This window comes from Ahaetulla prasina, chromosome 2 (assembly GCF_028640845.1).
Source record: "Ahaetulla prasina isolate Xishuangbanna chromosome 2, ASM2864084v1, whole genome shotgun sequence".
Classification (NCBI taxonomy): Eukaryota; Metazoa; Chordata; class Lepidosauria; order Squamata; family Colubridae; genus Ahaetulla; species Ahaetulla prasina.
In genome coordinates, this window is record NC_080540.1 from 271,918,592 (window position 1) to 271,939,084 (window position 20,493).

At 39.1% G+C, this 20,493-nt stretch overlaps 1 protein-coding gene across 2 annotated transcripts in view; it reads left to right on the plus strand.

Annotated features, from left to right (window-relative positions):
- Positions 1–20,493, plus strand: part of TENT2 (terminal nucleotidyltransferase 2) — a 42,192-nt gene that overhangs the window by 19,858 nt on the left and 1,841 nt on the right. The window contains exons 12-16 of one of the 2 annotated variants that reach the window (XM_058169388.1): positions 2,253–2,296; positions 4,678–4,758; positions 12,015–12,151; positions 17,933–18,024; positions 19,504–19,583. In XM_058169388.1, coding sequence (XP_058025371.1) covers positions 2,253–2,296; positions 4,678–4,758; positions 12,015–12,151; positions 17,933–18,024; positions 19,504–19,583 — 434 coding nt within the window. The remainder of the gene's footprint in view (positions 1–2,252; positions 2,297–4,677; positions 4,759–12,014; positions 12,152–17,932; positions 18,025–19,503; positions 19,584–20,493) is intronic. The other variant, XM_058169389.1, reaches the window with a different exon arrangement.

A 20,493-nucleotide genomic window follows, 5' to 3' on the forward strand; every position in this document is an offset into this window, starting at 1 on the left:
GGGAGAGGGAAAAGCCTGCAGGGGCCAAGGGATAGGAAGCAGAGTATGGGGTGTCTCAGGTATGGGGGAGACCTGGAGCAGGAGGAGCTGGAGCCCAGTTCTAACTAGAACTGGGGCTCCTGCACTCCTAAAGCACTCTGCGCTCTGTTTAACAACTTGGATATTTATTTAATGGCTGTGTCAGGCAGTGAAGGGGATGGAGTCATTGAGTGAGACTATCTCACTTAATGGCCATCACCACTTGTGACTGTAAAGGGCAGGGTCCATTATAGCCAAATCTTGAGGACTACCTATGATAAAGCACGCATTTGTGTTTTATCGGTCCCGGTATCGGTCCAGCCATTTCATGTGTCTGATGAAGTGAGCTGTAGTTCACAAAAGCCTTTGCCTTTTAATAAAATTATTAGCCAAAAAAGATACTATAAGACTTCTGAGTTCTTGCTATCATAATATATCACAACTTTCCACCTTCAATCTAATTAATTATATGTTTTTCTTTAAGTATAAATATGAGCATTGAAGTAAGACATTGTTGGGAAACGGAGCCTTCTACAGCCATACTTGTTTCAGTTTCCTTTGAGAGCAATTAAACATGTTGATGCTCCAAATCATAAGTACTCTGGCCTAGTGGAATTATATAGTTCACTCAAGAGTTTTGCAGATGAGAGGGAGAGAGAGGGAGAGAGAGAGAGATTCATTGATACATTCTAGAAGAGGAACAATTTGAACAGATTGGTCTTTTAGTCAAAGAGTTATAAAATTGCATATAAAATAGGTGAGTCCTTTCATGAACATTTTCAACTTGGACGTAAGGAATTGCTGCCCATCGCATGCCCTTAGGATTCTAATAAGTATTTTTTTTTAAAAAAGATGTACAGGTATTCCTTGACTTACAACTTGTCACTTAGCAACTGTTCAAGACCCCCAAAGCTACTTCCAGCCTGGTTCAGTTAGGGCTGCTCTAACCCCTATGACCATTCGCCTTTACAATTGTCTACAGGGATGCTTAAGTGCCCCCTCACCTACAAGTCCCCTGCTTCCCAGCCCACTAGGCCACATTCCCTCCTCCCCACCCTCCATTACTCATTGCACACTTACTTTTCAAAGATCTCTGGGATTCCAAGGACTCATTTTGGGGAAGGAAGCAAGCCGCTCCATCCCTTGGGTGTCCCTGGGCCATGTGGTAGGTCCCAAAAGTGGCTGCCATTTTCAGAGTGGCCAGAATTCATTGCAGCCGCTTCTATGATGAAGCCATGCAGCCCAGGGATGCTGAGGGATAGAAGCTCCCACCCCTCCTTCTCTAACATAAGCTCTGGAAGGGTCACAATTCATTGTGGCTGCTCTACAAGTGGCATCTTCTTCTGGGATGAAGTACTTGTCCCAGGGTCACTGAGGGACAGAGCACCCTGCCTCACTCCCCCTCTGTCCCCAGTGCAAGCTCTGGAGGTCCAGAGATCCTCAAAAGATAAATGCATGATGGATGGGATGGATAAAAGGATGTAAGGCCCAGTGGGTGGGAAGCATATTTTGTCTTGGAAGGGAGAGGAGGCCTGGGAGACCCAATGCAGGTGGATTTTGGCCTGTACAGGGCTTCCCAGGAACTCTCCCTCCCCTGTGGTATCCAGTGCTCTGCTTAACAATTTGTGCAGTGATCAAATGGCCGCATCACAGAGAACTGGGGTAGAGGTTGTTAAGTGATATGAATGATCATATGGTCACTTTGTTTAATGACCATCACAATTTGCAACTATAATGGACAGGCTCAATTACAGTTATGAGTTGAGGAATACCTATAAATAAGACAAGTTTTTATTCATTGTTAATATTGATAGTGGCTATTTTTAGATAAATTAAATTTTCCATTCACTGAAAGATAGACATTATTCCAGATACTACCGAGAACTTAATTTACACCTTTAATCCTATGTTGATCATTTAGAATTGCATAATCTGCAAAAACCTAAAAACATCATGTTTATAACTAAATACAATGTCTTCAGTGTTGAAAATTTCACATGTCCCTGGATAAATTTATATTGCAACTTTGGCTTAAATGAGTGTCATATTCTTAAATGTTTAATCAGTTTTTTCACACATTTATGGAAGTAATATGTTTAATTTAAAAAGCTAGAAATTTCAGTTTTGGGATAAGCATTTGATCCTAAACTTTCAGTTCATACCCCTAGTGTAGCTGGTATGTTGTTTTCTGTGAAATATATAAATCACAGTGACTTTAAACTTTTTTTTTATAGCCCTACCTGAACCTATCCTTCCATCCCTCCAAAAAAATTACCCAGTAAGTGCTTCTTATAAATTATTACATAATATGTTTATTGAAATGATTACCTTCCACATGAATGTTGCTGTTACTTTGGGATAATAACAAAATATGCCTCTGACCATGTTTGTTAAAACTCCACAATGCTCCAACATGTGTATAGAAAGTTATACAGACTGACTCATTCACCCTTAAAATCAAATTTTAAAAGTCAATTCTGATTATGATCTTTGGCTGAGAAATAAGAACTACAGCATTTATTTCTCTTAAGTTGTATGCATGTCTTTTTTGTTAGCTGGTGGAAAAGGCAATACCAACCGATTGGATTTCTCTTCCTGCAATGTCTTATGCACTATCAGATCTATTCCAGAGGTTTGGGGAATCTCCCTGAGAAGATTTGGGAGGCATGTGTTGGGAGATGATCCATGAATCTGGATTGTTATTTTGTGTTTAGAACTGCAGCATATTACCTTATGAATTGAATTGAATACTTATTAGACACACAAGTAATTTGTCTCTGGTGCAGAAGCTCTCAATATACCTGTAAGGCAACGGAATAATGATAATCATAATAATAATATAAAAAATAAGGGGGAGGGGAGTGAAGAAGATAATGAAAGATTAATAATAATACTACAGTAATACTACATGGGTAAATACACATAGACATGATCCATTCTGCATGGCAGCACTTATCTCACCTTTTCCTATGGTAATCTACCTTTTAATGTTTTATTATATTCAATTTGAACTTATTTCCATAATGATTTTTTGCTCTGCTTCTGCCCGACTATTATTTAAAATTTCTTGTGGCAGTGACGGTACTGATAAATTATTATGCTAAAATATATCAAAACATTGATATAATAGAAAGAAGTAAACTAGCATGCAGTTTACTAAGAGCAAAGAGGATGATTAAGGGATGGCAGTTGCATAGAAAATATAGAAGCAATTTAAAACTAACTCTGTTCCTCTTACATCAAAATAACTAATTAAAATTTCCTAATTTCAGGATCATGTTTGGTAACGTAAGAGATACATAATAGGGTCACTCACTTAATTTTATTTTATAAAATTACTATTGAAGTAAAAATTTGAACAATATTTTTCATTGAAATTAATGTATAGTGTAAAGGCTTTTGATATTTAAATCTTTAATTATTAACAGTATTCACAGTATTGGAATATTTCTATTTTCAGTTAGGTTGAATTATTAAAAGATCCACACTATATATGTTTATAATCTCAGTGGAAAAAATGCTTTTTAAAATGCTGGATATGCACAGTTATGTATCTGAAACAAGTATCTGCACATTTTTAAATGTCTGTAAAGATCAGTGGAAAACTTTTTGACATAGCAGCATTTTAAACAAGTAGTTTTAGCTGAGATGTGAGAATTCTTAAAGTAATCTTAAAGTAATACTTAAGATCTACAAAACAATATTTGATTTAACAATTGCAGTTTGCACTTATGCATGTCTTTCTACATAAATATTTTCATAGTGCACTACATTTGAAATGGCATTATGTCACCTGTTTATCAAATCACACTGCTTATTAATTTGTAAGAATTACATTGCTTTGGATATTGTTCAGAATAGATTCTTTGAATCATGCAGAAGTATGAAAATGGCACCTTTGATTCATTAAAACAACCAGGTCATTTTCCAGACTTACGTCTCTGCTGCAGAAGCCACACACTTCCGGAATCAAATGTGGCTGCTTTACACGATGTTGGGTTTGTGTTTCCATAGTTTTGAACCAAATCCAAAGCATTGCATAGCCATAATAACTGGACTGCTTTAAATATAGTTTATTTTGGGTAATTAACTTGGATCAAACTGCTGATAGGATAGGACTTTCAAAATTAATCCTGCTGCAAGGATGAAGAGCTGTTATCAGTATAAGTACCAATTAAAGCTAGATGCTATCTTACTGGCCATTTTTCAATGTTGGATAGAATCTAGATAGTGTATGCCCTCAAGAAAATATCTCAGAGGCATTAATTGCTAATGCATCATTGTGTTCAAATCAACATGTAGGTCTACTTAGAACCGAGTTTAAAATTTGTTCAAAATCACAGGAAGGAGCACTACCTAAAAACTGCTTCCATAGGCATGTTTAACCAGAAATAAATAAAGCAGCAATTGCCAATAATAGCTCTATTTCAGAAGCAATTTGTGACTGTACTATTAGACACATCTGCTGAGATGTACATTTTAAAAATTCAGAAGAACAGCCCTTTTGGAGTAAAATATATAACAAATTGACCCAGGAAGAAGTAAAGGAGCTTACCATCCAGTATATTTTGTATATTTATCAAGGGGTAAAGTAGTGTGAAAATATTGCTTAGTTGCAGAAATCATGATAGCACCCTGAAGTAAGCAAATGTTCCCAAGGACTTTTTTGTTGTAAGGTGCCTGGAAATGACCAGATGCCAGAGCACCTGGGAGCAAACCACAGACGAAGCAGAATCAAAGGTAAGGGATTTGCTGCATCCGATGCTATGTGGGACACTTTGGGGAATTGCAAATGCCAGATTAGGTAAGATTGGAATACTTTAACCCACTGGATAAATTTAGTTTCCATTGTCCATAATCTGGCAAGATTACTGAATAATCAGTGTTTATTTAAATGATTTGGCCTTGTATGTGGTTTTTTGTTTGTTTGTTTATATTTTCTCCTTAATGCATTCATTGGCATTTCCTGGGATAGTTTTCATGTTGCTCCATTTTTGAGGACAAACAGTAGTTTAAAAAAAAACAAACTTTAAAATTGTAAGCCGCCCAGAGTTACTCTGTGGTAAAATGGGTGGCCAATAAATTAAATAATAAATAAATAAACAACTGAATCATTTTGCATTAATAACTATAGAAATTCCAGTTGTCTCTGTAGTACTCACTGTACACTCCCGTGTTAGTCAACATAACTAGATTAGAATATCTGGTGTTTTCAGCAACAAAAAGAAGGAACGAATAATGTCTTTCAGCCAAGGATATTGCCTTTTTTTTTTTTAACAAAATGGCATTTTTACATACTCAGAATTAAACAAACATAATAGCAATTTGGAGAGGTTTTTTTGGCTGCTGCACTGTTATGAACTACAGGAATCTTTGAAAAAGAGTTAGGTACTGCAAGCAAGAGTGAAATGGTCCATTCATCCAATTTGAAGTTATCTGTTTAGATCAGGCCAATTTGGGCATTCAAAATGGGATTTCCCTATGAGCATTCTCAGGAATATCCCTTACCTTCCCCACATCAATGTTACTCAAACTACATTAACTCTTTCCATTTACATACAGTACATAAGATAGATTTATTGAGGAGAGGGCAGGCTTGTGTGATTGTTCTTGCCCACATGGAAGTCAGTCACCTGAAAACTGAATAGAGCTGCATATTTCTGGTTTCTGATGTCTTCAGGATGAATTGCTGTTTGATGAACAGAAGTACAGTGATTTAGTATAAGGGTAAGATGATTTAAGGAGGAGGGATTTAGATACATTGAACTAGATTATATTTACCTCACTAAGAGAAAGAAATGTCAGAGGACACTTGGTGGGCCATTTCAGGGAAAAGAAGGTTGCAAGTGTCAGTTTCATCTTTTGGTCTGGGGAATCTTGGCTTAAACTGTTGGTAAACACTAAATTTATATGTCCCAAAGGTGCTTTTCCAGGAGGCAACTGGACTTTTTTTTTCTTTGAAGATGTTTTACTTTTCATCCAAGAAGCTTTTTCAGCTCTGACAGGATAGTGGGGAATGGAAGAGCTAAAGAAGCTTCTTGGATGAGAAGCAAAACGTCTTCAAAGAAACAGCAAGAAAGTCCAGTTGCCTTCTGAAAATCACTTTTGGGACAACCATGACCTGGATGACTGAGAATCTCTACAGACTTTTACCAAATTTATATGGACAAGACCATGCTTAGCTATGACTTTGAGGGGATGAGTAGGTGGACCTGGTTTGTGTTATCAGGACCTGGTTGGGCAGCTAATATTGCTAAGAACTGCACTCCTGGATTTCAGATTAATAGCAGTTTTAGTGGGAAGTAGGATGCTGTGGTTGACTTTCAAACATATGATATTTGTAGCCAGGGAGTCTGCTGCTAATACGTTTAATTTAGCCATGCCTTTAAGTTAATTTAGGATTTTGTTTAGCTATAGTTTATCTACGTATAGCTAAACTAGAGCTATATAGGGTTAGTCTATATGTTAATTTAGGTTTAATTTAGTATCCCTGTATATTAATTTAGGCAATGGGGACAGTCTAGAGCAGCGTTGGCGAACCTTTTCAGCACCGAGTGCTGAAATGGGAGGACATGTATATGCGTGCTGGAAACTGGAAGAGCAGTCACCCAGTGCACATGTGTGTGTTGGGTGGCTGCTCTTCTTGTTTCTGGCGCATGCATGCGCACCGGCTACCTGGTCTTCCGGTTTTTGGTGCATATGCATGTGCGAAGACCAGCTGTTTGGTGCACATGCCCGTGCTGGAAACTGGAAGAATGGCTGCCTGGTGCACATGCGTGTGCTGGGAAGATGATCTTCTGGTTTCCAGCACACGCACATTGGCCATGTGGTCTTCATGCGCGCATGTGCGCCAACAACCAGAATACCTGGTGGGGAAACTGGAAGAGCAGCCGCCCAGCGCACACATGCACACTGGGCAGCTGCTCTTCCAGTTTCAGTACACCCGCATGTGTGAAGACCATGCCAGAACCCGGAAGAGCAATGGGCAATGGCTTGCGTGCCCTGAGAGATGGCTTTGTGTGCCACTTCTGGCATGCGTGCCATAGGTTCACCATCATGGGTCTAGGGATTGTGTTATTATGCTGGATTTGATGTCAACACTGGTTTGGAGTTCTCTTACCTGTTACTGCTGGGAAATTCCAGTTTTCATCTATTGAGGATTGGATCCAAGAGACTCCCGGTTTTTATAATAATCATGAGCTTATTTCAAGTACAATTTAACCTGACATGCATATATACTTATTTGTAAACTTCTGGGAGTCTTAGATTTGTGTTGGATCAGATTTATTTTGTTGTGTTAAATCTAGAAAAAAAGCAGATCTGAGTCTAAAACATGAACTATTTCTATCGGATGAAATTTCTGATTAAGTTCTATGAATTGTCACACAAATTATCTCTTCCCCTGTTTTGCTCAAGTGCATTTTTAGCAGTTACACAATTATGAGTCCTTTGAGGTTATGGCTTTATGTTATAACTAACCCCCCTCCCACCCCCAGCTTATCAAGTGAAATGTTCTTAATTTGACTGTATTGTATGCCTCCTTTGGATAGGCATTTAGCTAAATGCATTTGCATTTTAGAAAATTACAAATGAAGGCAAATTTATATTCAGGCATGGTTAATTGCTGGCATGATTAGTGCTATGTCAGAACTTACAGGGTGAATTTGGATAGTAATTCCCTCAGTGCAGCCCATCTTACTGTTTTATTATGGAAATAAATTGTGGTAGCTGCATTTACACAAGCCTTCGGTTTGGAAGAGGTACAATGCAATATAAAACAAAACAAATTATAATTTCCCTACACTTCCTTGACTTCTATTTTACAACAACCTTGAGCATCTAAAGAACACTTCTTACTACACCCGTTTCTCAAAATGGCAAGGTAAATCCTTCTGAATCCCGCTAGAAGTGTTTAAAAGAAAATATTCCTCTCACTACTACATAACAACCGGCATCATTTATAAATTTGGAGATTCATAAAATGGTCTGTTTAATTCTTCTGAAATTGACAGAATTTATGTCTCTGATCTAAGTATGTAGTTCTTTTTTATACACTGTTCTATCAATTTTCCCTGAGGAGCCTCAGTTACACTATTTTGTGGGGCAATTTAGAAATGGGATTATTAGCATTTTTTAGAATGCAATCTGGCACAAAATGCAAGGAGACTCAGGGAAGTTTCCAGTATATATGTAGAGGTTTCCTGTATATATTAAAGGAGATTTATTTTTCCAGCCACCATAGTAGAAGAAACTGTTCAGCTTTCACTTTCTGCTGCTCTTATCTTGATAATTATCATCTTTAAGAACAGCTGCTGTATCCATTGTTTAAAACGTATGTGTGTGTGTGTGTGTGTGTGTGTGTGTGTGTGTAACACACACCCACAACCACCCACACCATGTTTCCCCGAAAATAAGACTCTGTCTTATATTTTTTGAACCCTGAAATAAATGCTTGGCCTTATTGCCATGCGCTCAAAAGCCCGACTGGGCTTATTATCAGGGGATGTCTTATTTTGGGGGAAACTGGGTATATGCATTTAGCATCGTGTACTTTCTCCTTGAGCTTGGATACTTTGTCTTATATATTTTTCTTTATTGTACCTTTCTGAAATTCATGGTGATTTTTCTAAAGTTATTGGGCAAACCCACAATTTTTCAATTTTAACTGAGTTCATAAAGCCATCACTGGTGACATGGTATATCTTTTTACTGCTTGGCAGAATAACGTAAATAAATGGCTGATGCCAAAATGATCTGTTGTTAATCTAACATATTACAGATAATTTAATGTTAATCACTAAGCAGGAACTAATAGCTTATGAATCATCGCAAGGTCATCAATTTGGTGTTGTATTATTACCTCAGAATGGAATAGTATAGTGAAAGGAATCGCTCTAAAGTAGAGTAAAAATGTTGTTTATATTAAAACAAAAAATATGTTTTCAAATTTAGATATTTTTATTTATTTTATTTATTTATTTTGTCAAACACAACAATATATATAAGTATAAGCATGAAATAACCATACAAATTGAATACAACCAAAGGGAACATTAGGACAGGAAAAGTAGGCATGCTGGTGCTCTTATGCACGCCCCTTACAGACCTCTTAGGAATGGGGTGAGGTCAACAGTAGACAGTCTTAGGTTAAAGTTTTAGGGATTTTGGGATGAGACCACGGAGTCAAGTAGTGCATTCCAGGCATTAACAACTCTGTTACTGAAGTCATATTTTCTACAATCAAGATTGGAGCGGTTCACTTTAAGTTTAAATTTATTGTGTGCTCGTGTATTGTTGTGGTTGAAGCTGAAGTAGTCTTCGACAGGAAGGACATTGTAGCAGATGATTTTATGAGTTATGCTCAGGTCATGCCAAAGGCGGCGTAGTTCTAAATTTTCTAAATCCAGAATTTCAAGTCTAGTGGCATAAGGTATTTTGTTGTGATCAGAGGAGTGGAGGACTCTTCTTTTAAAATATTTCTGGACACGCTCAATTGTATTAATGTCCAAAATGAAGTGTGGGTTCCAGACAGGTGAGCTGTAATTGAGAATTGGTCTAGCAAATGTTTTGTATGCTCTGGTTAATAGTGTAATCTTTCCGGAGAAGAAGCTACGCAACCCTTAATGCCTTTTTTGCGATGTAGTTGCAGTGGGCTTTGGCACATAGATATGAGAACTCCAAAGTCTTTTATGGAGTGAGGGTCATCTACAAGGTCATGTCCATCAAGCTTGTATTTAGTGTTCTGATTCTTTTTTCCAATGTGTAAGTCAGAGCATTTGTTGGTTGAGATTTAGAGTTGCCAAATTTTTGACCATTCCGACACAAAGTCAAGGTCTTTTTGAAGGGTAGCAGCATTGTTGGTAGTCTTAAATAGTTTGACATCATCGGCAAAGAGAACACAATTACTTATAATATGGTCACAGAGGTCGTTAATGTATAATAGTTATCTTCTTCCTTTGTGGCCTTGGCTTTGTCACTCCTTGCTGAGTACATTGAGACTAGTGAAGAACCTTTCAGATGTGTCCTTTACCTCTAGAATGCTATGTAATTGATTAATAACATTATTTAAATACCTGCTTAATTTTTTAGTTCAGCTGAAACAATTGTTATGAACATTTGATAACAATTTTGATTTGTTACATGCAAATGAACCAGAATGGTAAAGTCTAGAATTGATTCTTCCTATCACTACCTTTTTTCAGAAAATCTTATTAGAGGTGTAAGATTTAATTCAGGATTGGTGACTGCAGGTGGAACATTAGATTGCTCAATCAAAATAAAAGTGCATTATTATCCCAGACATTATTGTCTGGGATACATATATGGGTAGCTATATGCCACAGCACCAGGTTTTCATTTATTTTATTTTATTTTATTTATATATTTAATTTCTATAGCCCCTAAACTTAACCAAGGGATTCTGAGCAGGACCACATCTCTGAAAGAACCTCTATCTGTCCTACCAGGTCAGATAGGGTGATCATGTTCCTACTCCTTCCCTTACACATTGTCATCTTATGGGAAGTGGGCCTATTCCATGGCAGCCCCATCCCTGTGGAACATCCTTCTCCCTGAGGTTTGGCAGGTTTGTACCATCTGAGCCTTCCCAAAAGCACTTAAGATCTGACTTTTCTCCAAGCATTGGAATAGGGTGAAGTGGAAGAGAGGATTTAAAAAGGAATTGCATGTGGAAGCTTAATTTTGGTGCTAGGTTTTTTTTAACGTATTAAACAATATTTTTTTAATATTGTTTTAATACATATATGTATTATTTGTTTTTATTATTGATGTTGTTTTAATTATTGATTGGGAACCACCCAGAGTTTGATATAAGATGAGCGGCTACATAAATGTTTCAAATAAATATTAAAGCTTTAACTACCCAATACAGAAATCAAATATTGCAGGAGATTCCTAAACTATCTCTTCCCTATATTTCGGTTATCCATGTTCTAAGTGTATTATTTAGTTTTAATCAAATCAGAAAACAGGATATTAAAAGTTTTGATTTTAATGCAGTTTGTCAGAAAAGTTAACTAAAGTAAAATCAATAAACAAGCCATCATCGCTCTCTAAGACATATTTGTCATTTGAATCCTACTGCTCTGCAGAGAAGCTCAGGTGTGCATATATGAAGATTTCTTGTTCAGGAGGATGCTGGGTTGTATTCCAGCACTTTGTTCTCCTGTTTCATTTTAAGGGGCATTTTTAATTACCTGGCAGCAGGTAGATTCCTTACTTGCAATCAGCAAAAGAATCCAATTAAATGTGTACAATTTTCTTTCCATTAGAAATAACTTAGGTTGGCAGTAATGCTCAAATGCCTGAAGATTTAGGAAATTTATGATTTTTTTTAAATTTATTTGCATTTAGATCCCGCCCTTCTCCGAAGACTCAGGGCGGCTTACACTATGTTAGCAATAGTCTTCATCCTATTTGTATATTTATATACAAAGTCAACTTATTGCCCCCAACAATCTGGGTCCTCATTTTACATACCTTATAAAGGATGGAAGGCTGAGTCAACCTTGGGCCTGATGGGACTAGAACCTGCAGTAATTGCAGGCAGCTGCTGTTAATAACAGACTGCATTAGCAGTCTGAGCCACAGAGGCCCAGAATGGCAGGATAATAACCAAAACCAACTAAAAGCTGGTATTCCAGAACTTTCAGAAATCTCAACTTCTCTCTTGCACAGACTTTGTACTTTTTTCCACAGTATTGCATAATATGAAGATTAGAAAAGAAGCAGGCAATAATATGCTCAAAACTATTAATATTATTTATTTTGTAAATGAGAGGCTTGCATATTGAATTTTTAAGAGTCTGATCAAATTGGCATATAAGTTAAAGTAGGAGTTCAATATGTGAGGAGACCTTGTCTGTATGTTAGATGAATGTTTATTTTTGAAAATATATGAACAGATTATAGACAACATCACATTTTGGCCCATAAATAGGACTTTAACTTCTATTTTTGTTTCTTTGTCTTTACAGGAATCTTTTGATCCTACTATGCAGCTGCATCTTGTGCATCGAGCACCATGCACCATCCCTCCTTACATCTCAAAAAACCAATCTACACTTGGAGATCTATTGCTAGGCTTCCTGAAATACTATGCTACAGAATTTGAGTGAGTGATCAACTTTTCATTTTAACAAATCCTCTGGTTGCTTTGTTCTGCTCTGGTTGCAGTTTATATAGAGGAGTTCCAATTGGTCTCTATTTTCATTTAAGGAACAAAGGGTTCCTTTTAGGTAGCTTGCTTATAATGGTAAAAGAGAGGTTTATAGAGATAAGCTAAATGCTTGCATGTACAGGCAGGCTTAAAATGTATGACATAATCTACTAGTTAGATTTGGCAACCTCTGGTTCAGATGTCTATAAAGATTCTCAGTCACCCAGGTCATGGTTGTCTGAAAGGTGCTTTTTCAAGAGGCAGCCGGACTTTTTTTTCTTTGAAGATTTTTCGCTTCTCAGAGCTGGAAGAAGCTTCTTGGATGAGAAGCAAAATGTCTTCAAAGAAAAACAAGAAAGTCTAGTTGCCTCTTGAAAAAGCATCTATGGGTACAAACCTTACTTGAAGGAGCTCTGTTGCACATGAACACCCATTCAAGCAGATGGTAGTGATGGTGACATAATTATTTGGTATCATCATCATCATCGCTATGCTATCCTTCTTTTCTACCTCTAGAGTGGTACTGTTCTGTCCCCCCTTGCCTCTGTCCAAGCGATGGCTTAATTAGCCGGCACTATCAGCTCTGGCAGCAAACTAGCGAGCGTCTGCCAAGTGTCTCTGTTATCTCCCTCGACGCCGATGAGTCACCCAGGAACAAACAGTACTTCAGTTCTTAGTTAATCAGTTAATTTGCCTGGTACGAAGAGGCACAGCAGCTCTTGCTGCCTTTATATCCTGTGGGGTGTGGCTCCATGACTCAACACTTCCTAGGCCTGCCCCACCCCTGCTTCTGTTGTTCCCGCCTCTCCTGCCTACGAAACCTAGGGTCCAGGCAGGCCTGATTGCCATCAGCTGGGTCTGGGGGTGTGGCCTGGGGGGGAAAGAGTCAGGGGACGGAGGCCTCCTTATCTCCTCCACCTGGCCTGCCTCTGGCTCCTGGAGCTGAGCCAGGGAAGCCGGTGCTCCCGAGGTAAGTCCTAACGGCCCTTCCCCCTCACTTTTCAAGTCACTTTCTGGCAGGAGGCCCGGCTCGGGGGGCGCAGACACAACAGGTACTATATTTTCTCTTGAAAGTTTAAGAAGGAATGATTACGATCCAGATCTTCCTTTCTGGCCTTGTGATGCTGGAGTTTGTTTTTTCCTTTAGGGGTATCTTATTTTGCTTCGGAGCTCTGTGCTTCTTACTACTGTTCAGCACCAAGTGCCATTTCTTAATTCACAAGGCAGTTTTCAGTGAAAGGATTCATAGGAGTCCTCGCCATCATTGGCACTTTGTATGTGGATTTCAGCTCCCAAGATTCCCCAGTCAGCATGGCCATCATTAAGAATCCCTGATCATAGATGTTCATAGATGTTGAGAGCACTTAAATTAATCAATTTTCAGATTTTCAATTTTTGCTGTTTCAGAGCAAAGTTGCTGCCTGATGTTGCTATGCATTTAGTTAATTGTGATCTCTTCGTGGTGATTTGGCCTTTTGGTTAAGTTTGCCCGAACTGTTTGGCAGGATTAAAAATAACATCATAGCAAAACTGGAATTAATTGTACAATGGCATCCGTGAAATACAAAGTAAAACACTGAAGCATGATGATTTAATTTTGCCCCTTTTTGTATTTGAATCAAGTTACATGAGCCATGTTTCTGCTGAATTACATGTGGGTGTCTGGAACAAAAAACGTTTCTAGTTCACTGCCATTCTTTTTATTTCCTGTAAATAAATTCTGGAAAATAGTGTGGGAAGTGACCAGTATTTTCAGGGCTAGCTTTAAGTTTATAAACTTTTTGGAATTTGTAACATTACTCTGTGCTTTGCATAGGTCAGGGCTCAGCAACCTTAGACACTCAAAGAGCCACTTGGACCTGTTTCCTACAGGAAAAAAACACACTGGGAACCACAAAACTTGGGTGGGTGTGGCCAACTCAGTGTCACTCATTCCCACCCAGTCACATGACCATGTTGCCATGCCTATCCAGCCACGAAACTATTCTCTGTCTCTCTCCCCCTTCTGTGTCTCTATCTCTGTATCTCTCCCTCTCCCCCCTCTCTATGTATGTATCATCTGTATGTGTCTCTGTCTCTCTCACCCTTTCTGTGTATCACTCTGTATGTGTCTCTCTATATCTCTCTCTCTGTGTGTATTTGTATGTATGTGTGTATGTGTGTCACTCTCTCCCCGCTCCCTTATGGTGACTGTCCTCCTCCTTCCTCCCTCCTCTTGTAATGCCCTGGCCGGCTGTGGCTGAGCCGGAAGCATTCGCATGCACAGGGAGACTCCAGCCTGAAGTGGCAGGAAGTGAAGGCTGCTTTACGTGAAAATGTGGCGCGAAGGTAGTGTCGTGTCCCACTCCTCCGCTGACGGCTGGGTCAGGGAAATCCGAATCAGGCTTGCCTCTGCAGCTCTGCCCAAAGTCCTAGCAAAGTCCTCAGAGCAGGCAGGAGACCAGTAAGTGACTTCAGCAAGATAAGTTCGACTTTTGCCTGACTCAGAGACTGCCAGAAAGTAGATCCTTTATATAGGCCATGGGGTGTGGCTCCATGACTCAGCACTCATTAAGGCCTGCCCCTCCCTTCCTTCTGTTGCCTCCGCCTATCCAATCTTCTGATGCGAGGGTCACTCCAATCAGCTGTTGTTGAGTAAACCTCCTCAGGCTCACCTGCTGTGGAGGAGGGGGAGGGGTCTAGCTGCTCCGTTTGCCTGGGCATGGAGTCAGGGCTGGGGCAGGGAGATGCTCCTTCTTCTGCAGTTTGTCTGGGCATGGAGCCAGGACTGGGGCTGGAAGGCATACATTCCTCCGTGTTCGGGAGCAGATAAGAAGGCCCCGGCTGCTCTGAGGGCGGGCAAGACACAACAGGTAGGTACAGAGCAGCTTTGCTTTTGCACTTTCCGACGACCCTCTTCCCCCTCTTCCCCCTCCTCCTCCCAGGACACCCGGGACAGCTGTGGCTGAGCTGGGAGCATGCCAAAGCTCAGGAAAAGCGTGCGCGGGGTGGGCAGTGGCTCACTTATGGAGGGTTTCTCTGTGCATGTGCACGGTCCCAGCTCAGCCACAGATGACCAGGGGGATACGAGAGGAGTGGGGGGAGGAAAGTGCAGAAGCAAAGCTGCCACATTTCACACCACATTTATGCGTAAGGCAGCCTTCGCTTCCTGCTGCTTCAGGCTGGAGTCCAAAAAAAAAAAAGAGGGCAGGGTGAACCACTGATGGGACAGGGAGCCGTGGCAGAGGGCCCAAAGAGCCACTTGGGGCTCTCAAGCCGCAGGTTGCCGACCCCTGGCATAGGTGATAGGAGGATTTTGATCAAATTTGAAGGAGACAGGTATGTTGAAGTGTAGACAGGAAACAGACTTTGCAGTGCTCCAGTTTCTGGAGAAGTCAGGAGGACAGAGCATGTGCTGTATGAAGCTAACAGAAAGTGCGCAGGGCATTCTTCAGAGCTGGGATGAGTTACAGTAGCTGCTGGTAAAATTAGCAGACATGCTTGGCCACTTCAAGCCCGACAGCTGGCCAGCCTACAGCCCAGACAGGACAATTACTGATGCCACATCTGTATAGGAGAAAATACTCTCTGCCTTGTATACAAAGAGATACCCCAACCCTTCCCTGTGTTAGTAGGATAGCAGAGTTTTTATGCTTTTAAAACTGATCCAGAAATTGCTGGACTAAGGCTAAGAAAACAAGTGGCTGGCAACAACCTCAGACACATGGATTAAAATCTGGAATTTCCAGGAAAAAAACTAACTTGGAAAAAATAGAACACATGCTTTTGAAGGAATTAGGGAGGCATTTGTATTAGATATTGGTGTTTCCTTTCTGTCTGCAAGTACACCAATAGTGTATATTGCAATATATCATTTGTACCCTATGACCATCATTTGTGTTGTAAATGTTGTACCTTGATGAAGGTATCTTTTCTTTTACGTACACTGAGAGCATATGCACCAAGACAAATTCCTTGTGTGTTCAATCACACTTGGCCAATAAAAATTCTATTCTATTCTATTCTATTCTATTCTATTCTATTCTATTCTATTCTATTCTATTCTATTCTATTCTATCATGCATATCTTGGGTTGTGTTTGAGGAAATAGGTACCTTTTGTGATTTTAAAACAATAACTTGAAATTGCACTCTGTTCTTTTTCAAGTGAGTTTTTTATTTGTAATACATCAGCTTGTGCTCTGCTTGGAGCATTGAACCTTTTATGAAATTGGGCCATCTCCCAAGGAAGGGCCAAAACACTTTTTACACTCAGTTCTATATGAACAGGAAGAATTGTTTCTTTTTTCATTTTCAACCATTCATTTACCAGATGTTGTGTCTTGCCCGCTCTCACAGCAGCAGGGGCCTTCTTATCTGCTCCCGAACACGGAGGAATGTATGCCTCCCGGTCCCAGCCCTGGCTCCATGCCCAAGCAGGCTGCAGAGGAGGGAGCACCCCCCGGCCCCAGCCCTGGCTCCATGCCCAGGCAAACGGAGCAGCTAGACCCCTCCTCCACAGCATGTGAGCCTGAGGAAAGTTTATTTCAGCTGCTGATTGGAGTGACCCTCGCATCAGAAGACTGGATAGGCGGAGGCAACAGAAGGAAGGGAGGGGCAGGCCTTAATGAGTGCTGAGTCATGGAGCCACACCCCATGGCCTATATAAAGGATCTGCTTTCTGGCAGTCTCTGAGTCAGGCAAAGTCGAACTTATCTTGCTGAAGTCACTTTCTGGTCTCCTGCCTGCTCTGAGGACTTTGCTAGGACTTTGGGCAGAGCTGCAGAGGCAAGCCTGATTCGGATTTCCCTGACCCGGCCGTCAGCGGAGGAGTGGGACACGACATCAGAATGATGTCAGAGCCTAATCTAGTTAACATGCTAGGATAAGGGAGTCGATGTCTGGTGGGGTACTTATTGGAAGATACATGATCGCAGCAGGATCTGCCATGTTGCACTACTCCAAAACAGCAGATAGACTCCCATGTCAAGATTCAGAGGGTTTCTAAGACCTCTGGGCATCTACCTTTGGGGTTTATGTTTTTATTTTTAAAACAAAAGTATTGTCTTGTGCCTTGTACACACAGGCATAGGCATATTTTCTTTTCTGTTTTCTAAACATTTCTAAACTTGTTTAGTGAAGGTAATAGAGGCTTGCTTGCTTGTTTTTATATCTAGCTTCTGGGCTTAGCTTAGAATGGGAGGGGATGCTTTAGAGATCTGCTGGGATCTTACTGGGAAAAAATGCATGTTACTGGGAAGAAATGTTTATCTGTCTGCCATTAGAAACCTTCCTGAGGGACAACTTGTCACATTCCGAAATTGTAGCCAGGGCATTCAGTCCAGCCACCTCAGTATGACCCACTGACAGTTTCAGTTAAAGAAAATAGGATCCTTAATTGATTATGTAGCAGCCTTTGATTCAGTCATAAGCTGATGACTGCACTTAGAAAAAATGGAATCCCAGAATATCTCATTCTCTTCCTGAGAAATTCAGGACTAAGGTCCAGTTCTCCCCTTCCCTAGTACGATGTAATTTTAATTCAGCAGCCTTGTACATGATTTACTTCCTCTTCCTGGATCAAACAATCGTATTTCTATTTCTGAGGGATAGGAACTTGTGTTAAAGTCCAACTTTTCTAGGATGGTAATCCACTCTAATATTTAAAAATCATTCCCCAATGGCTTTTACATGGCAACTTACATAGCACATTTTATTAAATCATTTTAGACAACTATTTTCCCTTTCTGTTTGCTAGTTGGAACAATCAGATGATTTCGGTTCGTGAAGGTAAAGCTATTCCAAGACCGGATGGTATTGAATGGAGAAACAAATTCATTTGCATAGAAGGTAAATTCTACATCCTTGTCCTAGTTTATGTTTTCTAGAACTATAAATTCACTGCTGGTATAAAGTCATTTTTTAGTTTTTTATTAATTTTTTTTTTGTAGTTGCAATTTTTAGTTTTGCTTCTGGGTGAACATAACTTACTCTGAGACTCATGGGCATCACATCAAGGGTGAGACAAGATTTTGCACCTTTTGTTTCTTTTTGGTGTCTTGATTGTAGGCAACTGCATGGATTAGTCCTTAAAGTTTTCTTGGCATGGTTTTATTTCAGAAGTGGTTTGCCATTGCCTCCTTCCTAGGGCTAAGAAAGAGTGACTGGCCCTAGCTGGTTTTATTTAAGGAGGATTAGAACTCACAGTCCCTCACAATTCCTAGCTTGATGCCTGAACCTCGACACCAAATGGCTCCTTTGTACCTTTGTTGTACTTTAATTTGCTTGATTTAAACTGCCCAAAATGGAAAATTTGGGGATGTTTGCAGAGAGGTGATGAGCGCAATATATAGATCCTAAACTGCCTACTACTACATTATATGGACATGGTATGAGGAACATCAGGCTTATATATTCTTTCCCTGTGTGTGATTAGGTATGTAGTATTTTGATTTGTGGAAATGACTGTTTATCATTTTATTAAACAGGCTAATTATATTCCTCTCTGCTAATTTGTTTTAAATAATAATAATGTATTTATCCAAAATAAAAACAGCCCTCCACTGAAGAAAGTTAGAAGCAATATATAACACATGCCAAATTTTGATGTGGGAAGAGAACATTCTGGAAAACTCTGGAATGCCCCCCTTTCCTCCAGACAATATTGAATCATCTTACAATTCCAGGGGTGGTTTTAGGAACTTAATCCTCCAAATCAGAAGCATGTTCAAATTGTTCCAATTTCAGAGGTCACCAAGCCATTCCCAGAGAGCACAAAATGGGACGAGGTTCAGCATTGTCCCAAGGGATGTTGAATTGACCATGGCACTGCTGGTTATAAATAATCTGAAGAACTTTCAGGAAAGCCATGTTTTCACCTATTTATAGAAGGTCTTATGGGTGGGAGCTATATATTCTTATAAAGTTGTACACGACTCTTTAAATGTGGTTTCCTTTTTGCTCTGCTTTCAACTGTTGAAGTGGGGAATTCTTTGAAATGTCTTTTTAATAATAAACTAGCAAAAAAATTTGAAACATTCTAAATGTGTATTAATTAAAATTCTGTCTTTAAGGATAGATGTAATCAAGGGATATGTAATCAGTTAACAAAATGCACTGAAAAAGATTATTTTGACCTTTTCTTGCAAAATAAAATATATTAAATTTAAAAAGAGCATTGTGAAAACAGTTTCAAATAATGTCAATTATTCCAACAGGATTTTCCATAGGTGCATAGTTATAGAACTGCTTCTCTGTACGCATATATATATAGATAGATAAATTGATATGTAAATATAAATAAAATAATACATAATTCAATTTTTTCAGAACCTTTTGATAGAACTAATACTGCTAGAGCAGTACATGAAAAACAGAAGTTTGAAGTTATCATAGATGAATTTCAAAAGGTAAAAGTACATACAATCTAATAAAATGTTTTATTTAAGTTATTTGTGTGTAACAACTGTTCCAAGAAAAACTTGTCTGTAATAGGCACAATGTATATATCTATTCTCTTCATTTTTAAGACTTTGCTTTTCTGAAATGCAACTTGCATTTCCTAATTACTCCAATATACCTGACAAATGCCTTTCAGTGTTGGAGTTTTCTTTCAATATGGTAGTTTTATGACAAACAGTTCTCTTCTGAGGACAAAAAAAAATATGCCAATCAATCCAAAAGCAATCCAAAATTCTCTGGATTGTGGAGTCATTATTTTAGTTGTAAGCCTGTCTCAGTAAATTCCTCTTTAATATTCTTTGATTTTCCTTAGACTGACTCTTAAGAATTGGTTAAGTAGTTACTTTGGCATTTGTTCAGTTGTAGATTGATTTTTTTTTTATAAAGAGAAGAAATGTGTGAAGGGCTGACAATGAGGAATTCATTCTGTCAATAATCAGTCAGTCAAGATCTTGCCTTTTGTTCATATTCCTCTTTTCCCCTATATTCAATGGGCTGAGTATAAAATGATTGACCCAAAAAATGAGTGAAAGTGAAGTCACCCAAGACACCTTATGGTTGGACTTGAAACGGAGTTTTCCTGTTGCCAGGATTAGGGTTAGGCAATAAGTGATATCACCCCTTAAAACCTGAATTTCTAAGTTGAAGTAATTTTTCCTGTGCAATTCTAAATCCATAGAACTGAAAAGTTCTTTGTTTTTGAATTACATTACAGTTACAATTTGATTACAAAACTACATTCTGTATCTGTTTTGATTGATTGTAATCCATTTTGGGAAGATAATTGTAGGGCAGAGCAGAAAGCTATATTTTAAATATCCCCTTTCCCGCCTTTTAAAAGTAGTTTAATACATCATG